The following is a 27099-nucleotide window of genomic DNA, read 5'->3' as shown; positions in this document are numbered from 1 at the left end:
GGGCCGCCAGTTGAGTTGCGACACGCTCAGCTTCGGGAATGCGAGTGGCAGAGTTCGCAGCGTGCACCGCGAACGCGCGAAGGCGTTCTGCTTCATGCTGGCGTGTCTCTCGGTGGACGAAAGAGAGATGCGCCAGTCGACGTCGTCGCCTTTCTGCTCCGCTTAGCGCAACAGTTTTCTTAGTTATTTCCATTGAAATCGAAGCAGCAGACGGCGTGTAAGCACTGCCGATACATGAAGTTCCACCCCGCAGCTAATCCTTCGCAAAAGACAAGCTATGTGCGGAAACTACATCGTCACCTCAGCAGAAGGCGTACACCTCCTACACCAGGCTACACCGCGTTTGAGCCTCCGCTGCGATGAGACTACCGAAGCGCTCACATGTCGGCGCTCATTAATTGTCCTGATGCAGTAATTCGCGTCACCGCTCCCAGATAGCGGTGTCATCCTTATCAAAAGAGAGCATACTTCACGTGTTCACGGCGACGTCACATCCGTCACATCCGTTATGGTGGGCCCCGGCATAAAACATTTTTGTGTTAAATTTCTAGGACCATGACCTCATTCATCACTGGTGCAAAAGGCTATCTGTACACTAGCGCAGTTTTTGAAGTGCACCGGCCGGAGTGACTGTCTGTAGTCCTGTGCATCCTACCGCGTGCATGGATTGTTCACTCCCTCCTTTTTTCTTCGTTCTATTCCCCTTTTTCCTTACTCTCAGTGTGGGGTAGCAAACGGAAGCTCGTCTGGTTGACCTCCCTGCATTTCCTCTTCTTCCTCTCTCTCACTTTTTACCTACAAGTACTGATCACAATTTATATAAAATCCAATATGGCCTAATTTAAATATACGTTTTTTGTACCACACACAAGAACTAATGAATTGTGTTTATTGAACCGTTGGCCAGAAGCAGTAATCTACGTCTATCTAGTAATAGAAGCCACTCTCTAGTAGGTAGTAGAACGTACCACAGAGGCGTAGCTCGGCAGTAGGTTTCTCGATCCTAGCGTGAAATTATCGCGTATGAGAGAGCTCAATTTGTCATAACAAGTGCAATCCATTCGATTGAAACCAGTACTCATGAATACATAAGGCCTACAAATGCATAACCTAATTCTTGCATAAATTTGATGGTTGCTCCGCCATGGCACCACAATGTTCAACACGCAGGGTTAAGAAATGAAGACACTCGGTTAGCAATAAAGAAGGATGTCAATGATCGCCCACCTCCTTTGACTACGACGCAACCTGTCCATCTCCCTAGGGAGCGCAAGCGCAGGAGATGGAGGCAAGCGCAGGAGCCCCAACTATCTGCAAGTACGGCAGCACAAAGTGGTGCAGGGCTGCCTGAGGCATCCCCAGAGCCTGGCGCCGGAAATTATAGTAGACGACGAGACCACTTAATAAGCATCCTCCAGCAGCATCAACGGCGCACCTAACAGCCTCAGTACTGGACGACGAGTTGGCCTAGCGCGGTTCAAATTCTTCATCGACAACTAGTTCGTTCACAAGCGCAATGCGTGTAAAGAGCGAACACGACTGCTAGATTAGACCGTAATACCTCCACTAGCTCTATCACGTTAAGTGCACGTAAGCTTTACATGGCATGAACATATGCCACTTGTTTATGGTCATGTCATTTCTGTACGCTATAGTGCCCATACAGGACGCATAATATATTTCACGTACAGCGCTGTGGCTGCGCCCTCGATAGAGCCTAGCTGATTGTTTAGGGAAAAAAATATATCTGTGAGCTGCAATGAACGACCTAGCCACTTGGAAATGTTTTCCCTCTGGATTTGTATTAAAGTGCAGGTTGTCTGAAGGTTGGGCTCTCGGAAAGTTACATGAGGGCCATAAGCAGCATGCTGCGTTTTCAGCCTCCATTCCCCGACCTCTGAAACAATAGCTGCATGATCGTTGGGTTTCAGCGGCGAAAATATTTGGAAACCTGTCAGTTCCATGCGCTCGATACGCTTAGCTCACGCAATGGATTGCTTGCATTCAATTTCCGTCAGCTTCATTCTCAGGCCAGTGCGACATCAGAGTCATTCTTGAAGGCAGCGTTTAGACACACAACGGGCCAGGTATTGAAAGGTATATATATAAGTTGTGATAGCAGAATAGAATGAATGGGAACTGTGCCTATAGGAGCTATGGAGATACAAACATTTGATGGCTGTGAGATCGCACCCAGATAAATAGCAGGGGCACAATGGGCACTCTTTACTTCACGAGTGGATAATCGAGCACGTTTTCGCATTTAGTTTTCCTTGTTTCGTACAGTGGAAAGAGTCATCGATAAATGGTTTTGAAGAAGTGCTCACTGACAGTTGTCGCAGAGAAGATCGCAGTCTAGCAAGCGCACAATGGTAACACCATAACTTCGCAGATGAGTGAGTGAGTGAGTGAGTGAGTGAGTGAGTGAGTGAGTGAGTGAGTGAGTGAGTGAGTGAGTGAGTGAGTGAGTGAGTGAGTGAGTGAGTGAGTGAGTGAGTGAGTGAGTGAGTGAGTGAACTTTATTGGGTCCACAATAGACGTGAGTAAACTCGACGTCACCTGGCTAGGCCCACTCGGGGACCATCAGGTCAAACCTGATGGCCCTCTCGCGGGCCCTCTGGACTGCCAGGATTTGAGAGGTTCACTAATAAAGCAAAAGATATTCATCATCATCATCATCATCATCAGCCTATATTTTATGTCCACTGCAGGACAAAGGCCTCTCCCTGCGATCTCCAATTACCCCTGTCTTGCGCTAGCGTATTCCAACTTGCGCCTGCAAATTTCCTAACTTCATCATCCCATCTGGTTTTCTGCCGACCTCGACTGCGCTTCCCTTCTCTTGGTATCCATTCTGTAACCCTAATGGTCCACCGGTTATCCATCCTACGCATTACATGGCCTGCCAAGGTCCATTTCTTCCGCTTAATGTCAACTAGAATATCGGCTATCCCCGTTTGTTCTCTGATCCACACCGCTCTCTTCCTGTCTCTTAACGTTAGTCCTAAGATTTTTCGTTCCATCGCTCTTTGTGCGGTCCTTAACTTGTTCTCAAGCTTCTTTGTTAACCTCCAAGTTTCTGCCCCATATGTTAGCACCGGTAGAATGCAATGATTGTATACTTTTCTTTTGAACGACAGTGGTAAGCTCCCAGTCAGGATTTGGTAATGCCTGCTGTATGCACTCCAACCCAATTTTATTCTTCTGTAAAGTTCTTTCTCGTGATCAAACGATCCCCTGATCAAAAGATATTATTCATCCGTAATTCTTTAAGTTCAGCAGAATTGTTTGTATCTCGATAGTTCCTATAGGCGCAGTTCCCATTCATTCCATTCTGCTAGCACAACCTATATATATATATATATATATATATATATATATATACCTTTCAATTTTTTTTCATGGTGTCGCTTCAATCTGCTGACGTAAAGAATTACGGATGAATAATATCTTTGGCTTTATTCGTGAACTGTGGACTCTAATAATTGTATCAGGCCACAAGTCCTCTAATGTGGAGTAAATCAATAATCATACAATCTTTTTAATGTGTCTAACTGAGAACGCACGTGATGTGCAGCTCGGCATCACGTTTGGTCTTCTCTGTGACAACTGTCAGTGATTCGTATGTCGGAAATTCGTTCATTCTTATGAACAATGGTTATGAGGCGCGCACAGCAAACAAAATGTAATATGATGATTACCTGCCGAATGTTCTACTGTAGGGGAAATATATCCATCCTTGATGCTTTTTCACTATAGAGCATGCCGAAGGAGTAGTATGCCCCGACGCGCGCCTTGTTGGAAGGCGCGCTATATGTATAATTACATGAGACGGGCAAAAACAATGAATAAGTCATCTTGAGTAGGCACCGTTACTCTTTCAGGTTTATCATACATCACGCTATTATTTTACACCGTATGCTGTTATGGGCTCATTCTAATAGCCGTTTCGGTTGGAGATGTTGTCAGCCGCAGCCGCCAGTGTCCAACGCAGCTATCGGCATGAATAAGAAAAAAAAAAAACTACGTAATATCTTCTGTTAGCGTCCTTTTTTTATTTCTATTGTTCTTTACTTGACCTTAAGGCACGCTGTTCGAACAAACCGCGGGGGAAAAGGTATACGTTCCTGTACTTCAGAGAAAAGTGGTGAAATGCAATTATTTTATACGCAAATGTGATACCTTACGCAACTTTCCTAATCAGCCGTATTACTGGGAGCCCTTTAAAAAACTTTCCACATAGCTTGATCACTAGCGGTTCCAGGCTCAAATGGATTACGATGACGAAGTAAGGCAGCACCTCAAAGTTACAATAAAGAGAAACACCTAATCAGCTACGAAAGACAAAGCATTCTTCCAACATTTTGATATTTCTTTCGATTAGCATGGAGATTTTGGTTATACTAGGCGAGAAAATGAAGGTCAAGCTTTCATTTTTGTACTTAAGCCGTTCTGGCCCTTTAAAATTTCTTGAAACTCACCAAGTCTTTCGCTTTTTTAGAATACACTGTAGTCCACCTTTACCGAGAAAAAGTTGATTGGTCCAAAGCACATGCCGTCAGGATCCATGGCGTCATGGCGAGCTTGTACGAAAATGTCAAGGTGGTGCCATCACACGTCATTCGATTTTGCTTGTTTTCTCGCTTACCAAGCCTCTTCCTAAGGTAAGAGTGGCTTTTGATATTACAGAAGGGTAATTTAACTATAAACTGACCTTTTTGTTCTTTTTAGTGTTCTATTATTGAACTTTGTCGGTGTGTTGATTATGATGATGATTTACACACAATGGCACACGCCCAAAATGGGGGATCGGCCAAGAAACGTGTCCACACTTTGGTTATGATGACGATGATTTCCATGCAATGGCACATATACTCACAACAGTTTCTTTCTTTAAGCCGAATACGCATGAATGAAATGCGCAAGTTTACAGCTTAACGAAAGCTTCGCTTCGCATAGATACGAACATGTGCGCTGGATCTCTATATTTTATTGTTTTTTTTTTTGCGAGGCAAGCTACAGACATAAACAAAACTATACTAAAGAAGCAGTATGCAAGGTCCCTGATATTTTTTGTGTGCATAGCACTTTCTCTAACTGAATTGCGAGAAGTTCGCAGATTTGACGTGTTCATTACCGCGGCGACTTTCATGTGCTAACCCACGTGCAAACATCTTATAGTTCGGTGTAAACTGTTGCAAGTGGGGAATTCGCCACCTGTTCTCAGAAGGAATACCACTATAAGCTTTAGTAGAAAGCATAATCCTCTTCGGCTAATCCTCTTAGTTTTCTCTGGGATACCACCGAGAAACGTTGCGAGCCCGTAAACACATCATGGCGACAATGCGCTTAGGTTCCTTCAATGTAAACATGTGCCCTTAATCAAAAAAGGCTCCATTTTGGGCATCATATACTGCAACCATTACCTCTTTCGACAAATCTTTCGGAATTTCACAAGCTTGTGCTTTATGGTTACGAACATCCAGCAGTAAAACGCCGAATGAAAGCGATTTAAGTTTGGCACCTTCATAAAAGCTTACCGCTGCATGATTTCTATTTGTTTTCACTTTCTGTTTACTTCTGCTGAGCATCTGAGGAGGATGGCTGTAAGGCACCACCTGGTAGCCACCCCTCACTAAGCAAATTAACAAAATAAAGTTGTTTCCTCCTCCTCCTGCTGAGCATCTTTGCTGCCCAGTGCGAAATGAGAGAACTAATATGGAACATGTAATTACCACTAATGTAATATTGTAATAAGTTAGAAAGTGTCCTCATGGGTTGAGGTCCGACAGCCCTCGCCGCCCCCCCCCCCCCTCTTCTTCCCACTTTACACAAAGAAAGACACACATAGATTATAGCGAACGAAAGGGTGAAACCATTGCCGGAGCGGTCTGCAATCGCAAATGCAACTTACGCGACAAATTTTTTTGCGCAGCTTCCCAAATATTGATGAAAAGCGTGTGCAGATCAAATTATAAGCATCTGTGATCACTCGGGGGGTCAGATGGAATTGTTAATTAACCTCGTTAATGGCAAATACATATTCACAGGGGCGTTTGAAATTATTACCGTAATTGAAGTAAAAAACTAAACCGGAATGAAAATTTTAAGGTATACAGTAGCATATTCGGAAGCCTAGCGATGATAGAGAGAGACCGAAATAAGGCAGGGAATGAAGAGCTACCTTGTGCTGGGGGAAGAGAGAAGCGGAATAGAAAGAATAAATATAGAGGGGGTAGGGGGGGGGGGGGGATACGTGCACGGACATCACTACGGAGTCAAAGGCGCTCGCACAAGCCAGACGATGAATGTACGGTCATCTGGGCTTCTGGAGGGAATTGGAAGAAATAAAGAAAGTTCTCGGTGCTTGCGTAGATTACGGAAAAGATAAAACAACAGCCGTATAAAAGAAAAACGCCGCACTCAATTTAAATGTTTGTAAAATTCCGGAAGCATTACACAGCATATGGGGGAACATTTCAAGTTTGTTGGCACATTCGTAGAGGCATAGGAAATAAACAAGCTATTTTGATACCCCTTGGCATTTTTTTACAGTGGGGTGTAATTTAAGGAGTGTCGCATGAGAAGGCTTCATGTGTTTTTAACTATAAGCGGAGACTATTCCTATAAGCTTGGGCTCCACAGAGCTGAATGCATCTACTAGGCGATCAGGGTATCAATAATTAGTTTACGAATTAAAAATGTCATTAGTTGCGCTATTAAAAGCGGGGTGCGCAAATATATGGGCTTCGCAAGAAGGCTTCACATTCGAAACTGAGACTGTCCCTCTGATGACGATCTTTTATGAGAATATCAGCGAACACTAATTCACTATATATGTGATTAAAACTATGGAATTTGTAGTAACGCTCAAAATATTCAAACCTTCCCCGGTACCCATGTCTCCACGTTTTGCACTTCCATAAACTGGGAAACCTAGTCGGAAAAATACTCGCGTGCAGGGAGTTCCCTTGCACGTGAACACCTCCATCGGTCGCAGTCATCCGAGTTTACCCTGTGCTATATAATGCCGGTAGGGTAAGAGGACATAACCCACGCCATCCGCGCTTTCAATGTAGGTTTACCAATGTTTGCGCAGATTTAACGATAATTTCATTAGAAGAGTATTCTGTAAATTATATATCTAAAATATCTCATCTTAACATTATAAACACATGCGTTGAATTACCTCACGTTCTTTGCGTTGTGAACACCGCACACAAACGGACATATTCCTCTTTTTTTCCATGTTTTCACCTGGAATCGCTGGTGTGTTGTTTAAAGGAGAGAAAAAGTTTTGGCTCCTGGCGTTACAAGCTTTACCTTTAACCCGTTTTCAAATATTTTGTCCAGGACCTGCATGGTACATTTCTCGATACCATATATATTGTGTATTTCGCAGGTAGGGGAAACAAAGTGTCAATGAGCTCCTCGTACAACGTTTTACATGACACTGTATATTAAGTACTGTAACGAAAAATTTGCTGAGAGAAACAGAAAAGATACAACCACATTTTACATTTAGCCGCGTATTGATCTTAGCACGCACGTTGACGACACTACATATCAGGGCTGTACCCTACCCAGCCTGAGTTAAATTATATTTTAAACTAGTTGTGTCATTCCTATCCCGAAATAAAAATGACTAATGACCTGTTTGGAAACCAAATGCGCCAAACGTTGCATGTTATCTTAAACTTCGCTGCAATAATTTGTACAGCTTTTATTTGTTGTTCTTGTTTTTAATTTTTAACTAACACAGCTTCATGCAGTGACCATGAACGCTCAAATGCTGTTTTTCAGTTTTAACCTACCGCTGTGCAACACTCTCTCTGCGTCCAACTGAAGTGGCTCCCCTTTACAATAGATGTAGCTGTTCTAATCTCAAAGACTGATTAAGCACATTGACGAGAAAAACGTCATGGAATGATTGCTTGTCAAGAGCAATAGTTCGAAGTATGAAAGCGGAACAAGATAACCTAGATGCTATATGAACCATAAAAGGGCAGAAAAAGCGCTTTTGCCCTTGTTTTGCACAGTAATGCGTCCCACTGCAGTGGCTCCCCTTCACAATAAAAAAAGAAAACAAAAGAAAAGCTGTTCTAACCTCAAAGACAGATTAGGGACACTCGCAGAAAAAAGTAACGGAAAGATTTCTTGTCGATAGCAATAGTTCGTAGCATGAACGCGCAGTAAGCTAACCTAGATGCCATATGAACCATAAGAGGACAGAAAAAGTGCTTTTGCCCTTGTCAGTATATATGCGCTCATTTTGCGCTTCACAAATGCACTTTTGCACTTTTTCTTACGCACTTTTTACATTATTGCGATCAATGTGCAATCATTTCCCTAGCTTTCTGTGTTTGGGATAGTTTATGATTTCTCCTTATATATTAAATCATCACCCCCACTTCATCAACGCATCGTATTCATTTGCTTTTTGGGATAGAAATAATGAAAAAGAAGAGGGTGAAAATGTCCGTTTTCTATGTGAATTTTTTTCATTAATTGTCACTAACTGTTCTACCTATGTAAAACTTATATTTAATACACTATATATCTAATAATTTTCGTGGCTTGTTATGTTGACTTTCTATTTTGAATGGCTATCACAGAGAAAAACTAGAGTAAGCGATCGAACCCACACTTTGTGCTTAAAAAACATAAATCTATGCAGCCTCATTTCGTACTCATAATAAAGGACAGGCGGAAAATGTTATGTCACTCATTAGCAATCACTCATAGCTGCCAAGTTGATCAATGGGCAACCTACCATCTTCGAGTTCCTTTTTCACAGATAGAATTCAACTCGAAGAGTTGGTGTATCAGCAAAGATTCTACCACTCTACAGTCGTCTCTATCACGTTTGGCCTCAAGTCACCGATGTGACCTAGGATATTGCCCCCGTAAATCCTACAGTGCCACTTGCGCGTCCGTATTGCTAATGTTCACATCGTTCGGCTAAACCAGTATAATCCGGCACCTGATGTTTCACTCTGACTTCGTTCGCAGTGTCAATGTGTCTGCCCGGGAGTAGTGTCATGAGACGGGTAAAGACAGGAGTATTATTTAAATACGAACGAAGACCAAGTGAAGGTTGTTTCACGCAATCTTGGCAGCTGCTGTGTCCATGTCGCTTATCGTGTAAATATATGTAAATGTATACATCTATGTGCAAGAATATGGTCTTCTAGGTGCACTCCAGCTCTAAGTCAGGGCCACTATATGGGAACCGCTGGGTATATACGAATCTGGAGACACTTCGTCCACACAAGAAAGACTGCATCAAAGAAAGCCGGCGCACGGGGTAGATTAAGGCACGTGTGCACATGTGCCGCCGAATGGGAAAGCTTGGGGCAAAGAGGACCGGTTGAAGGATGAGAAAGAAGGGCAAAGGTAGAGTACAATTGCAAGTGAAGGGAACGGGTGGGCCATTTCGGCCAGAGAGAAAATCGCAGACGTCCTGAAGATGTCCCTGCTAATGCCTACTTACTTTTCCCCCGCTGTTTATCCATACAGAGTGCAGCCTAGATCACTCTCACACAAGCTGACCTATATGTCCTCGAACAGTAAATGATCCATCTGTTTACTCATTTTTTCAATGATTTCCGCTATGACTAAAGCGGATCGAGTATTTGAATGATACTGCATGCATTGCGGAATGACGGAAGGTTTCGTCAAAAAGTTATGTTCACAAATCAGTAGAAATAATTATTAACCTTGAGATAATTGCATAAAGAGTCATACCGCATAATGTGTGCATGCATGATGAAAAAAATCATGCTATTTTACATTATCGGTCCAGAGAGAGGAGTGAAAGCATAGAACCGCAACTTCAGTATGCCTGTGTTCAGATATGTGTCTCGTGCAATTAGAAGTAGTCATCTAAAATCAGAAACATTAGCGAGGTACGTTCTGGCGGGCCACGGAGCTGATGCACCGATTGAAGACTATTGTTTGACGTGTACAGTGACACTATGCAAAATACATCTTACCATATGATACAGGCCACAAATTTACTTTGGATGTGCTGACATGCGGTAGGTAAATAAAAATAAGCCGTAACACACCTAATTTTTAGAGACTTGTGAAGTGCCGCGGGCGTTATCATGTAATGGTGCGGATGCATTTAACTGCAATGAGTGTAAAAATAAACGCGGGAGAAAGCAAACAAAAAATATAATCGTTGGCGTGAATTGAGGTCAACATTTATTTCTGTTTTCAGATGGCTGTTTCTTTGAGTCTCTGAGGAGCTCCGAACGTAACTTTAAGAGAAAAAATATTGGTTTATTGCTGAAGAGACCAAGAATTGCGGCATGAAGAGAAAGTGAAAGAAAAAATACATACGCTAGCGCTGATCAAAATAAAAGGGGATCATTTCTACGAGCAACAACACGATACTTTTAAATCAAGTGAAGGTGATAATATTTAGGTCGTGTGTAAATTTTAGCGCTACAGCCACCATTAACATCGTGTCACTTCAATATTCATTGGCTTCAAAGTACAAAGTACAAAAGCACAGAGGAAACACTGAAAATGGGCCACTATCACGTCGGAAGCGCCCATATCAGGAAAAAACGTTTTTTTTTTCTCTCTCTCTTTCTTCTGGCACCCTTGTCATCAGTTTAAAATCTCGGTAATTCTCGCAATTCAACATTTCTGTAAGCTCACGTTTTCTTATACGGCCTTTCTGAGGTTTCTTGGAAAATAAATGGCTTCTGGTCATGTTTTTTTTTTGGAACAGTGGGCTGGGCCAAGATGCCTTAAGTTCTGCGAAGCTCGCGGTTTTTTCTACCCTTCTTTAAGGCAACCCGTCACAGCGTAAGGGTTACTCGAAAAGACGAGTTCTCGTTTCATAACCGCCCACTTTCCTATTCTCCAGGACACTAAAAACAGCGGCGAATTGAAGATCCCTTACGAAAAATGCCCATCTGCTAAAACAACGTACTTCTATAACGGTTTCTTCTGGCTTTTGGGCATGATGCATTACTTTCGCTTCCGCCTCAATTGGTGAAATTTTTCCTGCAGTAAGAATAATAGCTTAAAACTACTTGCATTTCGTTTTTACTTGAAGCAAAGCGCTGAATGATGTTGCATGACTTTGCAGCTATTTGGTTCTCTGTCCTCTGAACGATGATTTTAGGTTTGACTTCGCACGTCCATTGCTCACTACCAGGAAAACAGCACTCGTTTGGTTTACTTTGACTCGCACCACACACCAAAGCCACCCCCCTCCTGCCACAAAGAACGCAAAGATTGAAAGAAGCTACGAGAAGTCATTTTACGCGCAAGAACATGCTGGCCCATCCAGCATTTTACATACCTGTTTTCCCGCTAGTTCTGGTTGACTTTCCGCGCCAGCCACTCCGAGATGGTCAAACGGAAAGCGGTGATGCAACTACAAGGAGCTGTTACTTGAGAGTTTTCAATGCGAGTAATTGTAGTTCAGTGTTTACGAAGGCTAAGCTGTTTTGAGAGTATTCACGTGTTTGGTAGAAAAACAAAACAAAGTTGGAATAATGAGACGGTTTTTGTTTGACTGATCACGCATGACTGAATCTTTCCTCGTATATATGATAAGTAGGCGATGTAATAGTACGCAGCTGAATTGCAAAGTAACTGAATTCCTGTAGTAGCAATTTTAGACTTTTCTTCCAAAATAGATGCCGGGATGAAAAGTGCTCGAGATTTTGTCCTCTCCCAAAGCAAAGGCTCCATACAGCTTATTTTTTTACTTTCAAATGGACAGCCCCCGCATATTCTGCTATATAATGTGATATTCGTGCACACTATTACACCTCCACGCAGTGCGTTCCTCTAATGCGATTTTGTCAATTGTCGACATGCTCCTCACGTCCAGTCACCGATTGTATAATGACGTCAGGTAGCCGAACACGTCGGGGAAAAAATGAGTCCTTCACTTCAACGCTTACTATCTCTCGCAACGATTTCATCCTTCTCTTCTTATCAGCTATTCATCGGGCTGAACACTTTAGCTAACCATGAAGAAAATTTGCATTCATAATCATGGAATAATCTGTACGCATGCTGTGTTCTTCAACTTGGCAAAAAAATAGGTTACTCACAATCCTTGCGCCAATCACAAATAAATTCCCCACATTAACTCGTCTTCACCAACGAGCGAGTCATTATCTCTTGTCATGAACTATCCGTGGAGCTTTTGATAGCGTACTTGTGGGCAGACTTCTTATAACCTCGCAACGTCACCTCCAGTACTTTCAAAAGATATTTCCTGCCCGTGCAGTGTTATCACGATTCTAGAGTAGAACATTCACGCCTGCGCTCCCGAGAGTTACACCATCGCACACAGTCCAAGTACGAAGCAGTGCTAGTTCCAGCAGTGAAACAGCATTCGAGGCATGCGCACATCTTCGTGAGCACCAGGACCGTAGCCAATAAAATGATGTTCAAAGCAAAATGGACGTGCTCATATTGTGACCTATAATTTTCAAGAAAGCAGAGATATAGACCTCATTCTTGCAGCTAAGAGCACCTTACGCAGTGATGATTACAAGGTAGACTACCAAATGCTTTTATTAGCGGGAAATTACGGCCAAACAAATAAAAAAATTGTGCTGCAGCCTTTGTCGGAAATCTCTACCTCCTCTGCATACAGAACAAATGTCGTTTCACAGAAAATGAACTAGCAGCAAAAAATCTATAAGGATTAACAAGGCTTTGTTCATCTAATCAATTAGTCCAGTTTGAAGACCAAGTAATTCAATTACTGGTGCGGTCATTTTCCAAAAATGGTTTCTCCCATTCGTGATTATTCTTACCTCAACCCCATCAAGATTGCAAAAAAATTATTGCCACTGTTATCTCTTATGCTCTGAAACTCCTAAACAATGAAAAAAAAAGCACTAAGTAATCGCACGCCAGCTTGCGGCCTACGTAATATCAATTTACTGGCAAAATCCCATTAGGCAGATAGGATTACCATGTAGAATTTTGCGCCTTTGAATACACGAAGGCAATCAGATAAACTCTTGTGCGTATAATTCCTCAGTGAATGCGATCACTTGCTGAACAAATGCAATGACCTAAACAATCGTATATTTTGACGTGCGTTAATGGCAAGGAAGATACCTCACAAAAAATCGAATAAGTCCTTTCATTCGAAATTTGGTGTGAGTGAATTAGTGTGCCATTCTGATGAAGCTCCGAACGTTAATGAATAGAACCTGCAAATCTATTTCGAAAGCCAGTCATTTTGCTTTAGATATGCGTTTCAGCGTCTAAAGTTGCTATTTCTTCATAATTTACCAAGCAAGGAGAGGGACATAATGAAAACTAGAGACAGCATGAGCGCTGACTTTCAACTAAAGCTTTATTTTTAAAACTTGCCGAATATGTGGTTTTCAGCAAACCAGCTGAACAACGGCGCTAGTGTCATCCTTGCTACTCCTTGACTCAGTCTTGTTGTGCTGTAAATCACGAATATGAATAAGATGGCACTATGGGGCCATCTTATCTCTAAATGATAATCGTCATCTGCCTTGCTTCGCTTTCTTTCTTGAAACATGTGCACTCCCTACTTTCCGGGTAAATAATGCTGTGTCACACTGGTAAAATGCATGCCGTTCGTGACATGGAAGCGCCGAGCGTGCAGCGTTACAAAAGAGAAAGGCACGCACGATAGATGAGGATTAGTGTCTGGGGACGAGGTAAGCCAGAAAGAACGCAAAGTTTTTTTAGAGTGTATTTTTATGCTCCCAACGCCTCGGCTGCTTAGCAAGACGCTAATAACATAATACAATAAAAACAGATGAGAAATACAAGGACTCGGAACGTTTCAGGGAGAAAGTTACTCATCAATGCGATGCGCAAGCAGCCATTTCGCAAGGTATTCACGTGACTATCTGCAGCGCCCGCAATTGCGGCATTTATTTCCGAACACAGCGACTGAAGAAAGTCGCTGTGTACAAGATTATCGTCTAGACACTTAATTATGATTTTCTGAGAAAACAACTGTACGATGGACTCATGCCGTTAATTATAGAGTAAGTTGGACAGCTTGCGGTTTCTCCCACTAACATTCATGTTTTTCTGATATAACTGAATCACTTTGCATGCAAATTTTAATCATTTTCTTTCTTTTTTTTCACACTTTCGCAAAGTATATGAAGTCGGGGTTCTGCTTTCCGCTTGCTTGAGCTGAGAGTTAAGGATTTCGCGATTAAGTTGTTATTCGTCGTATCTATCTGAAAAGGCTGAAGAACTATGAACGAATGTCCAATTTCTTTGGGATCATAGCGACTAACAATGAAAAATATTTATGAATACCGATATATTCGAGTAACATTTCAATACAATTTTCTAGCAAGGCAAGGAATATCTCTACGGATTCGACGTGCATCCCGCTTTTATTTCCTTAAGGAAACTGAATATAGGGCTAAGCAAATTAGAAAATTCCAGCTCCGTAACAATATAACGTCCAGTTATGTTTCATGTCCAGGAATGAATCGTACAGTAGGTTTGCTTATGTATTTGCTTATGCATTTGTAGTACCATAAAGACAAATTTCATTCAATTGGAGCGTGCTTCACTAATGTAGCTGTACGAAATATTGTTGTAGTACTCATTGTAAGCCACCAAGAAACAATAAAATTGTACACATTAAATTGTGGGGCACTCTTGGTGGCAAGCTATGTAAAGAAAAAAATTATTGTGTGTTATGTGTAAGGAAAAACACAATGAACAGAGTCCAGGAGAGTTATTTAACACCTTACCTACCGGGCGGCAGCGTAAAGCTGCGAATTAAAGTGGATCGTACTTACAGTGTTTACAACAAAACGCTATTCAAAATGCGTAATTTCCAAAACTTCTCGATTCCTTTAGAGGTACCGTAACGTAGAACAGACAAAAAAGTTCTGGCAGAGAGGTAAAATAGAACGACAAAAACCGTTTCTTTAATTCGTTTCCCGGCTTGGCAACCTCTCCGGTTCGGTGGCACAGAATTGATGCGGCAAACATCCCACAACACCATCAGACTGAAGATAACATGGAATGAGACAGGGTACTGATTTAGTGCTTTTTTTAACTCTTTTCAGGGGAGTTTCTTCTCGAGCGGACGATCTTGATATTCTGGACGAGCTCCTCAAAAACTACGATAGAAGAGCCCTGCCAAGTAGTCATCTCGGTGAGTGTCCATATTCCTTTTATATATATACTGACGAAGACTGCTATTAAAGCATATTATTTGCTCCGTAATATATGTGTACTATAAGACCTGTGATGTGTAAGAATTAGTGTTTTTGTAGCATCTGTTGTCATCTGTTGGCGTTTCCTAGAGTATATAGCTGGTCCTGGTAATGTAGCGGAGGGCCAGCGTGTATCCTTGAACTGGAAGAGAACGCTCTGTATATAATATACGTCTACGATTAAAAGTTTTTTTTTTTTTAGTTATTTACCCAGTTCCATCTTCGCAGGTATTCCAACTATAGTGTCATGTGAAATTTACATAAGAAGTTTCGGATCCATAAACCCATCAAACATGGTAAGTTCTTCCAGATATTTTCTGGCTGCATACGTATGGAACGTTGTATCAAAAGGGCTATATTTCAAAGAATACCCTGATAGCGCCCACCCCCTCAATTTCGCGTGGCACAATGAACCTGAACCACGTAAGCTGATAAGTTAGAACGGATGCTGTCGCTCCTCTTTTTTGGGCAAAAGATATCGATTATCGAGCGTCAACGAAGGCGGCCAAATTTGCAATAAAACTTAAAAAATACGTGTATAAGGTAGTGTGTGGGGCAAAAAAATCAAACGGTTGTTAGCGCATTGTCCTGTAGCTCTCTCTCTGTTACGTGAGGCTTATAGCGCATGAAAAGACAAGGACGAATGAAGAGGTGACACACACAGGCGCTATTCATGACACACTGTCACCTCTTCATTCGTCCTTGTCTTTTCATGCGCAATAAGCCTCACGACCTCATACCAACAAGCCCAAATCACTGCATTAAAGCTGTGTTACGTGTTTGTGCTGTACACAAATTTAAAAGCCTCTTTGCAAAAAGCAGCTTTCCCAACCCTTGCGTCTAATAACGTCGGCTATCAGCTTGCTTTATTCACGACGTAATAATTTCAGACTGTTAAAGCAAGGATTACACAACAGACTTAAGGAATCCGAGCTAAGTAGATAAGATCTACTTTGGCAGCTGCAGCTTCTGTTCGGTAGATTGTTGCCTCATTGCAGAATGCAATTTCCTGGCATACTCAGGGAAGAACACAAAACAATATTCATTTTAGCAACCATTCATGTCATTAAGGACCATACTTTTGCACAACAAAATGCTAAACCCACTGTGCCCAACTCAAACAGAAAACAATGTTCGTGAAGGCCATGGAATTGTCCTAACTGCCACAAAAAGGGCCTACCCCCCCCCCCCCCCCCGGCCCCAGACAGGTCGTTAGATATCTCAAGACTAAAATCCCCTCAGAAAAGCATCTTTTCTTCGTCAATAGAAGTCCAATAACTTAGGCTCCCTTTTACTGACTCGCTTATACTTTCCAGAGCATGCAATAAAACTTTGCTACCACAATTTTTTCCTTCGATTCTGAGAGTCTATTAGTTTAGAAAGGCAGGTAACTAAGCTAAGCAACACACCTAATATATATATTTCATATCTAATGCGTTTGGAATACATACGAACACATTGTCTTCTCTGGCTGGCCAAAATTCATAGTGAAATATTAGAACACCTTCGATTAGTGTTTCTAGACAACGTACCTTCGGCGTTGCAACAAGGGTGGCAAAATGTGCACATGATCTGCTGGTTTCAAGAACCCAGTGCGTTTTATGCTCGGTGGGGTACGGCGATGGTGTCGCAATAGAAAGCAGATTTCGACGTGTCATGGCGCATATATTCAGCAGTTATTATTTATTTTGAAAGTGATGGATGTCCCTATTTGGATTGCCGAAGGGCTCGCTCTTTGATGGAGCGTCGACCACTGCGTTCTCGTAACCTATCGATCCTACTGCAGTACTCAGTATTTACCCTGTTCCCGTCTAAGTGAGATCGAACACGCCTCATGGAGGATCTGAGAATATCTCAGACTAAGGAAATCTTTATTGTGTTTGGACGCAGCATTCTGTCCCTTTGGCATAAGTTTCTTCTCTCTTTTCTTCTTTTACCTCACCAGGCGAATCATTAGAAGCAGTCTCATTATATGTGGGGCGGCGAATCAATACTTTCTTAGGCACCCTGAAAGATTTCGGTACTTCTTTTCGCCTTCTCTGTTCTTGAAGTGAAGGAAGTTCAAAAATACAAAAAATGTGCACGCTTTCATGAATAAATTTGTATGCATGTCATTGCATGGTTTCCTGCTCAAAATCTTGCATGCGCTGAGCGAACGCACTGATTGCTTTGAATGCACTTCGTGCGTGTGCATGCCGGAATGTGCTTGTGGTTCTTGTTATTTTTTCATGATTTTTAACAAAAAAGCGTTCTTTGTCGAGCTCCACCCAAAATATGTCGCATGTACGCACGTCATTCAGTCATCATCACCCTATTACCTCGCATTCCCGATGGCGATAGTCTGGCCCTTTTGATGGCCCTTTTGAGCCTACCTGATGCTTAGGAAAGAAGCATAGAAAGGTTAGCTTGATTTGCTTCATTAAAAAAATGTGTTCTTGATGACGTATGTTTGTTGCAATAAGGACGTGTAGGCATGATTAGTTCTATCACTCAGTAAGTTCATAGAAAACAACGCCAGCAGCCTGGATACTTATAAGGGCTGTAGTAAAGGGCAGTACTTGCAAGTGTCTTTTGGGGTCTACTCACTCAGTTGGTGCCTACGCGTGACGGCGTTCTTGGCACGTTATTTTTAGGGAGCCTACATGCAAGCGCAGCGCTTGCACGTAGGCTCCCTAGTTATTTTAGCTCGTTCAAAGCTGATTTCAAACAAATGTCCCCACTCGGTGGCACCGCGTCGGCTGGCGAAGTTTTTGCGTCTGCTCACCTTTAAGCATGCGTATGGGCGCGCACGCGCGATACCGCTGGAACTTTACCGACGCAGTTTCGCCACATGCGCCCCGCCCCCACCGTCTCGTCGGGTATACTTATGAGGTCTGATAGCCTCCGGAGTGCTGTTCGCGCTCCGCAGTAGTACGGGCTTCGCGTGCTAGCTATGGCTGCCATTGCTTCTTCCTTCAGGCGAAACTGTAATTAATACAATATTGAGCACATTTATGGACTTTTATTTATGAATGTGCAACAAAGCTGTCATTGCTTCTTAGAATACACGTTTCACTTTCGTGTTGCGACCATTCCTCTGTAAGAGGGATTGACTAATTCTTTCTCTCGCTCAATATCTCTCATTCCTCTTCATCTCAGCTGGACTAGCATACGAAGCCTGTCTCCAGAGTAACCTTTTCAGATACCATTCAACCTCCTTTCTCCCTCACTGCTTCGTTAAAGTTGATGCTAGCTGGCATAAACAGCATACCTGAAATTGCCATTATTGATCAATGTTATGATGAGGACAATGTGCGAGTCACGGTAATTGTCTCAAAATAGTATTTAAAAGGATACTATCATGCGAGAGGCTATGCATATCGCGGGCTCATAAGGTGGCACTCTGAATGCAACATTAAGGACATAATTTTTACGAAATAACGAATAGTAAGAGCTTTTATGACGCAGATTTTTCGTCGCTCGGTGTACAAGTCACTAGCAAAATGTGCGTCATGAGCTCTTACCCCTTACCCGCCACTGTTGTCTCATTAATGTTTTGACGGTCGTTACCAAGTTCCTTAACCCCCCACACGTGTGCAGTTCTCACGGCTTGTTCTCTTGCGGAAGAGCCAAATTACTACTGTAATTGCCTCGTGGTAGACTTTCATAGTAACTGAATATTTTTTAAGGAGTGACCAAGTATGTCGTGCTGTAGCTCATCGCAAATTGTCATCAGTGTTCCTTCAGAAGTGAAAGAAATATGAGTGCTGCGATTTCTCCATATCCAGTAAGCGTACTCGTCCAAGCAATATGCAAGTAGCAACACTAAGTACTCGTCCAGGGACAGAGCCCATTTTTTCCAGACGTGATGGTTTATGAGCACTGTTCGCTAAGACTGGTATAAACTGGGAGTCATGCTGCTCGCCTCCACTGCTGACTTCGCTTACGTATATTTTTCAGCAGTGACCATTATCACAGCTCTTGACTAGGGCTCTTGGCACAAGGAGCTTCATGCCAGAACCATAATTGTTCGGTCCAGCGTCTTCCAAAATTTCCCATAGGCGTCTTTGCTGATGTTCGGATCAAGTGCAATCGCGGGCTTCTGCGCTTGCTAATGATTACAAGGCAAATCTGGCACACACATACAAAATACAAAAAAGAAAAAAAAAACGGACGAGAGGATGGCCGCAGTGGTAGCTTAATTGGCAAAACACAGTATGCGTAATGTAGAAGATTTCGGTTCGGCTCCCAACGGCGGTAAATTGAATTTCTTTTACAGCGAAGCGGTTAAAAGCTCACTCTTCGATGGTCGCGTCCGGATGTAGAAAAAAAAAAAACACTCATTGGCCGTATGCTGTATGTGCGTGTGAAAGCTCGCGATTTCACGGGGAGTGAACGCACCGCGGAGAGCAAACGCGACTTCCCAGTGGAAGTGGAGCGGTGGGCGAGGAGGGCATCAAGGCACCCTAGACCACGGTGTGAGAAGAACAGGTGATCCGACGGAAGCGCGCGGCGTGTCTCACTAATGTTGGGATGCCGCTAGGTGGCGCACGCGACTAGGAGGCTGGGCGTCGGGGGCATTTGGGCCGGGGGCAAACATACCCTGAGCGCGCGCGTTTCGGTGGTTTCATCCTGCGTTTTTCAGAGCGCCTGCTAGTGTTAACGCTCTCGTATGGAGGTTATCATCTTAATTTCCCGAAAGCTTAAACAGTTATTTGAGAGTGTCGCTAGGCTTGCTGCATCTTTAAATCAAAAACATATATTTCGTTCAAAGCGGCGCTAACAGTCCACATTGTTGTTGGAGCAGCTGACAATTCATTTTGCAAGTTACGTTTCGATGACGAGTTGCTATCTGTCGTCACTATACGCTGCGTCCCTGTTTTCATTTCTCATGCGAAAACAGTGCGTAGGGGAGTACCGCGTACAATGTCCTCTTGAGTGTAAATATCAGCGCTTTCGCGTAATGCGGTGAACTGTGCTACCATTGTTCTGTAGACTCAAACGAAAATTTAGTTTGCGCGTTTGCCATACAGGCTCCGTGCATAGTATTGGGTCCATAAAGCACCAATTTAAAGGCTGTTTGTTTCTTATAAGCATGCGGCACCTTGCATGCGTATATCCTTATACGCATGCTCCTTAATAAAATACTAATGATAGAAGACGCCGATCGTTTTTCTAGCTTTTTTTATTCAAAATTACGAGGCAGCAGAAAAACAAATGAAAGCAACTTGCAAACCAACAGAAAGGAAGTCCATTGATGTAGAATATACATACTCAGCTGTGACAATATTCCTGGCGAGACGGATTTTCAAAGAGCGTGTTGAAGTTGATGCTGTCGGTGTTGCCGACATGTGATGCTGCACTGAAGTCCTGAATTTTGTAAGGTCTTGTAGACTGCTGAGCTGCTATGGCTAACGTTTCCTATTCCACACGAGAAGTCTCTTGAGCTCTTGTTTCTTGTGTCACATGTACTTTTTTTTGCCTGCGGTTCTTGTAGTTCACTGCCTTCAGGTTTTGATTTGCGCTTGCCGTCAGCTGGAGCCTGTTCTGTGTTGGCTTCGCTATTCTGGTCGTCTTCTATTGGCACGTCAGTTGCTAGCTCCAGTAACTCGTGATTCACTACATTTGGCTTTCTGTTTCTTCTTTTTCGCTTGTGCTTTCTGCCTATTGCTCTTTCTTTCGGGAGCGCTTCGTAGGCGTCAGTTGTCACGGAACACAGTTCTTTGAAAGTGTAGTATGAAGTAGCCGGAAAATGAGTCAGCACCGCATCTCTAGCTAGATAAGCTATTCGGGTCGTGCCGGCTAAAACAACTCCGTTGTGCATTTCCGTCCATGTTTTTGACACGTACATTGGGTCGAAGTGCTTTTCGCACACGTAGTCCCCTGGTCGCAGGACTCGGTCTTTACGTTGTATGGCATCCCGGCATGCTTGCAGTCGACTCGTCTCTTTAGGGACGCTGAACATACATACTTTGTCTTTGCACGAGTCATATCCACTCTTGTAGTATGGAACGAAACACTTCTTGCCCATAATCAGGCTAGATTCGTCTCCGCCAGCCAACGTCGCGGCTCAAACGGCAAATCTCTCTAATTCCCTTTCTTGCGATTAAACAGATTCGTCCTTTTCCATTAAGTATACCACGGGAACACTTTATTAAGCGCTTACCGATAGCAAGGGTGACTGATTGCTCAATGGTTAAGCAAATGTTGCAAAATATCAAGAAAAGATAACTTATCGTCTGCCCGCACTACTTTTCTGCGACTGCTTCCAGGCATTGTCACATGCCGTCTGCTAGATCCAGCGACGCGACCACAATGCCGGAGACATTATCGTCTGTTTCGGCGCCTGAGCGATTTCAGTTAGTATAGTGGCACATAGAAACAGTAAAAAAATTTAGTTTTAATTTTTTAAAACGCGCTTTACGTACAGTTACCATTATTTACACATTCGAATTTCCCGCTTTTTCAGCCTCCTAACGTGTGCTGCCGTGCAGCGGTGCAGACGTGAAACTCCACCATTAGTGAGACGCGTTGCGCAGCAGCGGTCGCCGTGTCGTCGGATCACCTGTTCTTCTTACACCGTGCCCTAGACTGAGCGTGTGCGTGCCCGCTCTCCTACTGTGGTGCCTGCGCGCAGCCTTCCGGCCTCTGCCGTCTGTGCCACCGACTCTCTCTGGGCTCTCGCCCACCTCTACCCTAACAGTGTGGACAACGGCGTTTCGTCGTTCCGTCACGTAGACATCGCGCTAGCTCCCTTATCAGTTGCCCTTACGACTCGCCTTGGCCCGGCCGCGTGCCGTTCGTTCGGAGAAACAACGCAACGAGCGACGGGGAACTGGCGACTTAATCTCCCACGCGAAAGGAGGACAGCGGGAAGGCAGCGCGGGAGGGAGAGGTTGCGGCTTCTGCTCTGCGAACAACTTGTACTTTGCACGGCGCCGGGTGGTCGCGCGCACCGTATCTTGAAAGCGATCTGTTAACACCGCTCCTACCTTTGTATGCGCTGTGCTTTCGCCGCTCAGTTTCCGTTGAAGCGATAGACGGCATGAACCTTCGCCCGCTGCTGATGGCGAACTTGCTCACGCCAGTATTTTGACAGCGGTTGTGTGCGGTCACACAAATAACGCGCAGAACTGTTGTGGACGGCGGCGGTGTTTTGCCCGCGTTGGCACCGAACACGCACGGCGTTGGTGGCGTGTCTGTGAAGAACGTGCCAACCTTTGCCGTACACCCTATGGCGGTGTACCGTAGCGACCATAAGGCCATGGTCTCTGCGCTCACTAAATAAATGAAAACCACCGGATTATATATATTTCAAATTGTTTAATAATTCAAATCATTAAAGTACACCATCACATCTTACTAGTAATAATTTGAAATACATAATTCCCACCATATTACAACTTCGCTGGTCTTCCATCTCCACCCCAGTGACGGCTGACCGTTTTTTTTATTTTTATTTCCCTATTTCCATTAGTGTTTAAAAGTTTTGGTTAAATGCAAGAAATATTTTTTTCTGCGCTTTCTCTTGTTTTGTTTAATGTTTTCATCATGTGTTTGTTACTATCAAAAATTTAGCTTCTCGCACGCCCTTGTTATTTTCGTTGATTAATACTTATCGAGTTCGATAACACAAAATCAAATATGACTATGCTTAGTTGTAAAACTGCTTTTCCTCTACAGATATAAGGACTATGCCACAGGGGCTTTCCTAGGAATATTTTTAAAAAGAAATACTACAGCAAACATAAGAAGCAACACTGAGTAAAGAACGTTTCCCCACATTGTCTCTTATTATCTTTTCTAAACGCTCCACGAGTTTATGACACGGTGCATACGCGAAAAATATTGTGCCGCGCGTAGGGGATTGATGGGTCGGGTTACCATCAATGATAGCCTAGGAATATGCTGTTTGGACTTTGAAACGTTACTCTAAGAGGCAGCTTTACCTCGCGGAAAATTCCGCTTTTCCTATTCAAATGCATTTCAGACAAGCGCTGTACAGATTTGAAATAATTGTGCTGCATTCAAAAACAATCTAAATTTTAGGGATTCTAGGAAGCAGTATTTCCGAAAAAGAATTGCCGAAAACCGGTAAGTTTAAAAATTATAGTACCATGAATAATATGAACCCGTAAACTTGCACCAAAAACAGATATCGGACTTTTTTTAAACGGCATCTGTGAAAACTTCTAAAGTGGACAAATTTATTAAATAAATTTAAAGCCCATGTAAGATTGTTACAAAGTTTACGAGGGTTTTGCAAAAGTCCTACTCAGGAGTTCGTGGTATATTCCAGAGTGGTGCAGAATACAAAAACTGTTTCTGCTCCAGATGAAACATTAAATTCAGATGATAGAATTGTCATATCGCTTTTTTTATTCCCAAGTTACCAAGTTTAAACTTTATAATTGAGATTTCTCAAGTCTGGCAATTTACAAGATTATTTCTAAAAAAATGTTTATGACATAAATTGAGTCCTCTTTTTCCAGACACTAGATTTCAACTTCATTTAAATAAACAAACGTGATAATTTGTTGGAGTTTATGGGGAGAAAGACGATTGCTCTGTTCCAGCGTACTTAGATAGACGCCCCCAAGCTAAATGTTCCTTAAGTGGTATGATTAGTCATAACTCGGGTCCCAGGCACCAGTGACTCAACACATGTGTCTCACTTCAGGCTGCGGCCAGCGGGTTCCAGTCTGAAATATACAGGAGTTCGTCTTCCTTAAATGCCAAGCCAGCTTTTATTGAACTTCACCATGTTGTCTTGCCCTATTATATTAAATCAGAGCTTAACAGATACTTTTCATTGGCGTGGCGTCGTTGTTCCAAGCACAGCTGCTACAGAATTTGTTCATGCTGTAGGTGGAAGATAATTACAAAACAAACTATTGTCTCTCACGAAAATAAGTTAGGGACCGTTGTCCACAAAGCTCCATATTTAGGACAGTAAGAGCAATGCCCGTTTTGTCTTCTCTGTCAGTTTTTGTTCCACAGCTCTCACTTAAAAGGAAAAAAAAAATAACCAGACGAGATATTCCACCGTCTTGAGAAGAAATGTATACAAAAATAATCTTTTAAGAAAATAAATTGTTCGATATATTTAAAATTTTAATGAAGCTATAAAAAAACACTAAAGTAGGTGTTACATTCGCACGCCATTGCGCAGTTTTGGTTCATTCCATGTAGATTTCATGCTCATGGTCGTATTCTTCTCATACCGATCAATACAAGAGTCAATGAGAGCTCCTGTCAATGAGAAAACGATTGGTAGGAGGTAAACTGCTAGATAAAGGCATGCACATGTTCTCCATATGCATAGTTTGGCGTTAGGCATTTTTTTCCGTGGCGTTAGGCATATGTTTCCGTGGACCTGATTTAGTCTCAGTTTTACAACTAAAATTATTTGTTGCTCTCTAACAGAATAAGAAAATGGAAGGCATAAGAGTCACAAATATATTATGTTTACAGTAACAAAAACAAATTCCAGGTGTAGGACTTTACTGAAAGACAGGTCATCTGCTAGTCAATCGCTAAATACTGTGTTTCCATAAGGCTTACTGCGCGTAGATGTGCTCTACGCGATACACTGACACGCCTCAATGAATTCGTTAGTAGGCCTACCTTATTTGGAACTTACTTAGCACAAAAACTATATTTGTGAGCTGAGAAGAACCTAAAAGCACGTTTATCATTGAAAATCAAAGTGAGCACATGGCTCAGAGTGGAACGCGTTGGTGCTTCTTTACTGCCGTGAAATAAACATTAGAGCATATTGACCTGGGAAGGATTAAGCGAGTTCTACAAATATCGCCTCACCCAATTTTTTAAGGGAATTAGAATTTCATTCCCAAAGAGACTTAACGCACTATACTAGTAGCTCAATGATCCGTAGTTTTTCGGAATAAACATAAGCAGCAATTTTTTAAGCTCCCTTGGTTAAAATACAATTATTGTCTCCGAACGAAGCAAAAGGCTTAGCTTTAGAACATTTTTGCCCGTAATTTCGTCGATGCAAGTGGCATCGTGTTGTCTTTCGCGTTGCCCCGTGAGAATGCAAACGGAATCGATAATTACATTTGAATTTATTCATTAATTATCATTATGTTGGAGTCATCGGTAACTAGTGCCGAGACCTCTGCAGATGCTGTAGTTTCGTTTCCCTCGTTTCACTTTTGTTTTGTTTTTTTCAGAACTTATCGCTCATTTTATTGGACGTTGCTCTTGTCATACTTACTGGTACTAACTGCTGACAGCAATTAAACATTGCTTTTTCGTCCTGTTTCTTTTTTTAGGACTACGAAGTCGACCTCTACTTCCGGCAGTCGTGGTTCGACGAGCGGTTACGAAAGTCCACGCTATCTCGTCCGCTTGACCTTAATGACCCAAAGCTGGTACAAATGATATGGAAACCAGAAGTGTTCTTCGCGAACGCGAAACACGCCGAGTTCCAATACGTGACTGTACCTAACGTCTTAGTTCGGATCAACCCGACGGGAGAAATCTTGTACATGCTGCGGTAAGTGAACCTGACCAATAAAACGCCATGCCATCTCACGTTACATGGTTATTTTTTTCTTTTTTTCTGTTGCCTTTTTTGAAATTTTTGCAAATTGGCGTAGCCATGGTATGTTAAAAGCGAAAGAATAAATGGTTCTGGTGCCAACCACTCTTTTGTGCATTGGTGATGTCCGCTACCTGCGTGCTTGATATTTATAAAAATTGTGACGATGTATTACGCACAAGTAACGACCTCTATTTCAAGAGGAAGCTTTTCTCGGGCCAACTCTGATGCCACCTATAGAAGAAATTCATATAAATCACAGAAATGTGTTTATGAGACAACCCCTGTACGATCTGAATGAAATTTGCTGCACTCGAGAGAGAAAATTACATTTAGTGACTGAACCTAGCTGACGTTTAATTAAGGGCAATTAGGTTTTTAGCAGAATCGCAAAATAGTGGTGTGTTTCAAAAGATAGAAGCACGACGTTTAAATATACACAACTCTATGCCAAAAACAGAAATTTAAGTTCTGAAAATTTTATCTGTTATAGCGTTTGAAGCGCACAAATGGGATATATTAATTTACTACTTACGCAAATTCTTACAATGATAACAGTCTCGGAAAACTCCTGCACACGTAAAAACGGTGTTATGCAGAGTGGTGTAAAATGCATCAAATTTGTCTGCTTTCGACGTATTATTACACGTAGTTTGCAGGATTGTGATAATTTTTCCTTGATAGGTTACAAAGTTATGAATGCGATAGTTTCGTCATTTGGCATATTTGTGACGTCAATTTTTTTTCAAAACGACGTTTTAAATAATGAATGTGCTTCATGGTGAATTTTTTTTTCGCTCAAATGGAGCAAACCTCGTCGCATTTGGTGCAGTGGTTGCCAATAAAAGGGATTTATCTTTTTCCATGCATTTAGCTTAGAGCCCCCAATCTCAGGCTTCCTTTCAAAAGCTGAACGAAACAAGGAGAATTCACGTGATCAGGGGTGCTACTCTTGCAATTGTCCAATTCCGCCATATGGTCATATTCGCCATCTAGTCAGTACTGATTGGCTCAGAGAACTGCTGCGGCTGCTCTGATTGGTTCAGAATGCCAAGATGACAGAATTTGACAGCATTCAGAATATTTCAGAATAATAGCATTCAGAATAATAGCATTCATGACAGCATTCAGAATAGCACCGCAGCTTTTGGGTCAGTTATCTGTTACACCGCATATTGAAGCCACCAATTTTATCATTTGAGTTTTGTGTCGTTAATACATCATGTTTCGCAAAACATATAAATGAGACAAAATGTGTACGGATCATGGGTTCCGATAAAAAGTTGCCATATTTTATCACAGCTTAATTACAGCAAGTAAAATTTACTC

General features: G+C 42.5%; 1 protein-coding gene across 1 annotated transcript in view; it reads left to right on the top strand.

Annotated features, from left to right (window-relative positions):
* LOC119456072 (glutamate-gated chloride channel-like) overlaps nt 1-27099 on the top strand; it is a 68174-nt gene that overhangs the window by 25756 nt on the left and 15319 nt on the right. The window contains exons 2-4 of the mRNA XM_037717672.2: nt 15075-15163; nt 15453-15520; nt 25502-25725. Coding sequence (XP_037573600.1) covers nt 15075-15163; nt 15453-15520; nt 25502-25725 — 381 coding nt within the window. The remainder of the gene's footprint in view (nt 1-15074; nt 15164-15452; nt 15521-25501; nt 25726-27099) is intronic.

Source organism: Dermacentor silvarum, chromosome 6, assembly GCF_013339745.2.
Source record: "Dermacentor silvarum isolate Dsil-2018 chromosome 6, BIME_Dsil_1.4, whole genome shotgun sequence".
NCBI classification, from domain to species: Eukaryota; Metazoa; Arthropoda; class Arachnida; order Ixodida; family Ixodidae; genus Dermacentor; species Dermacentor silvarum.
This window is presented reverse-complemented; position numbering and strand designations above follow the sequence as displayed.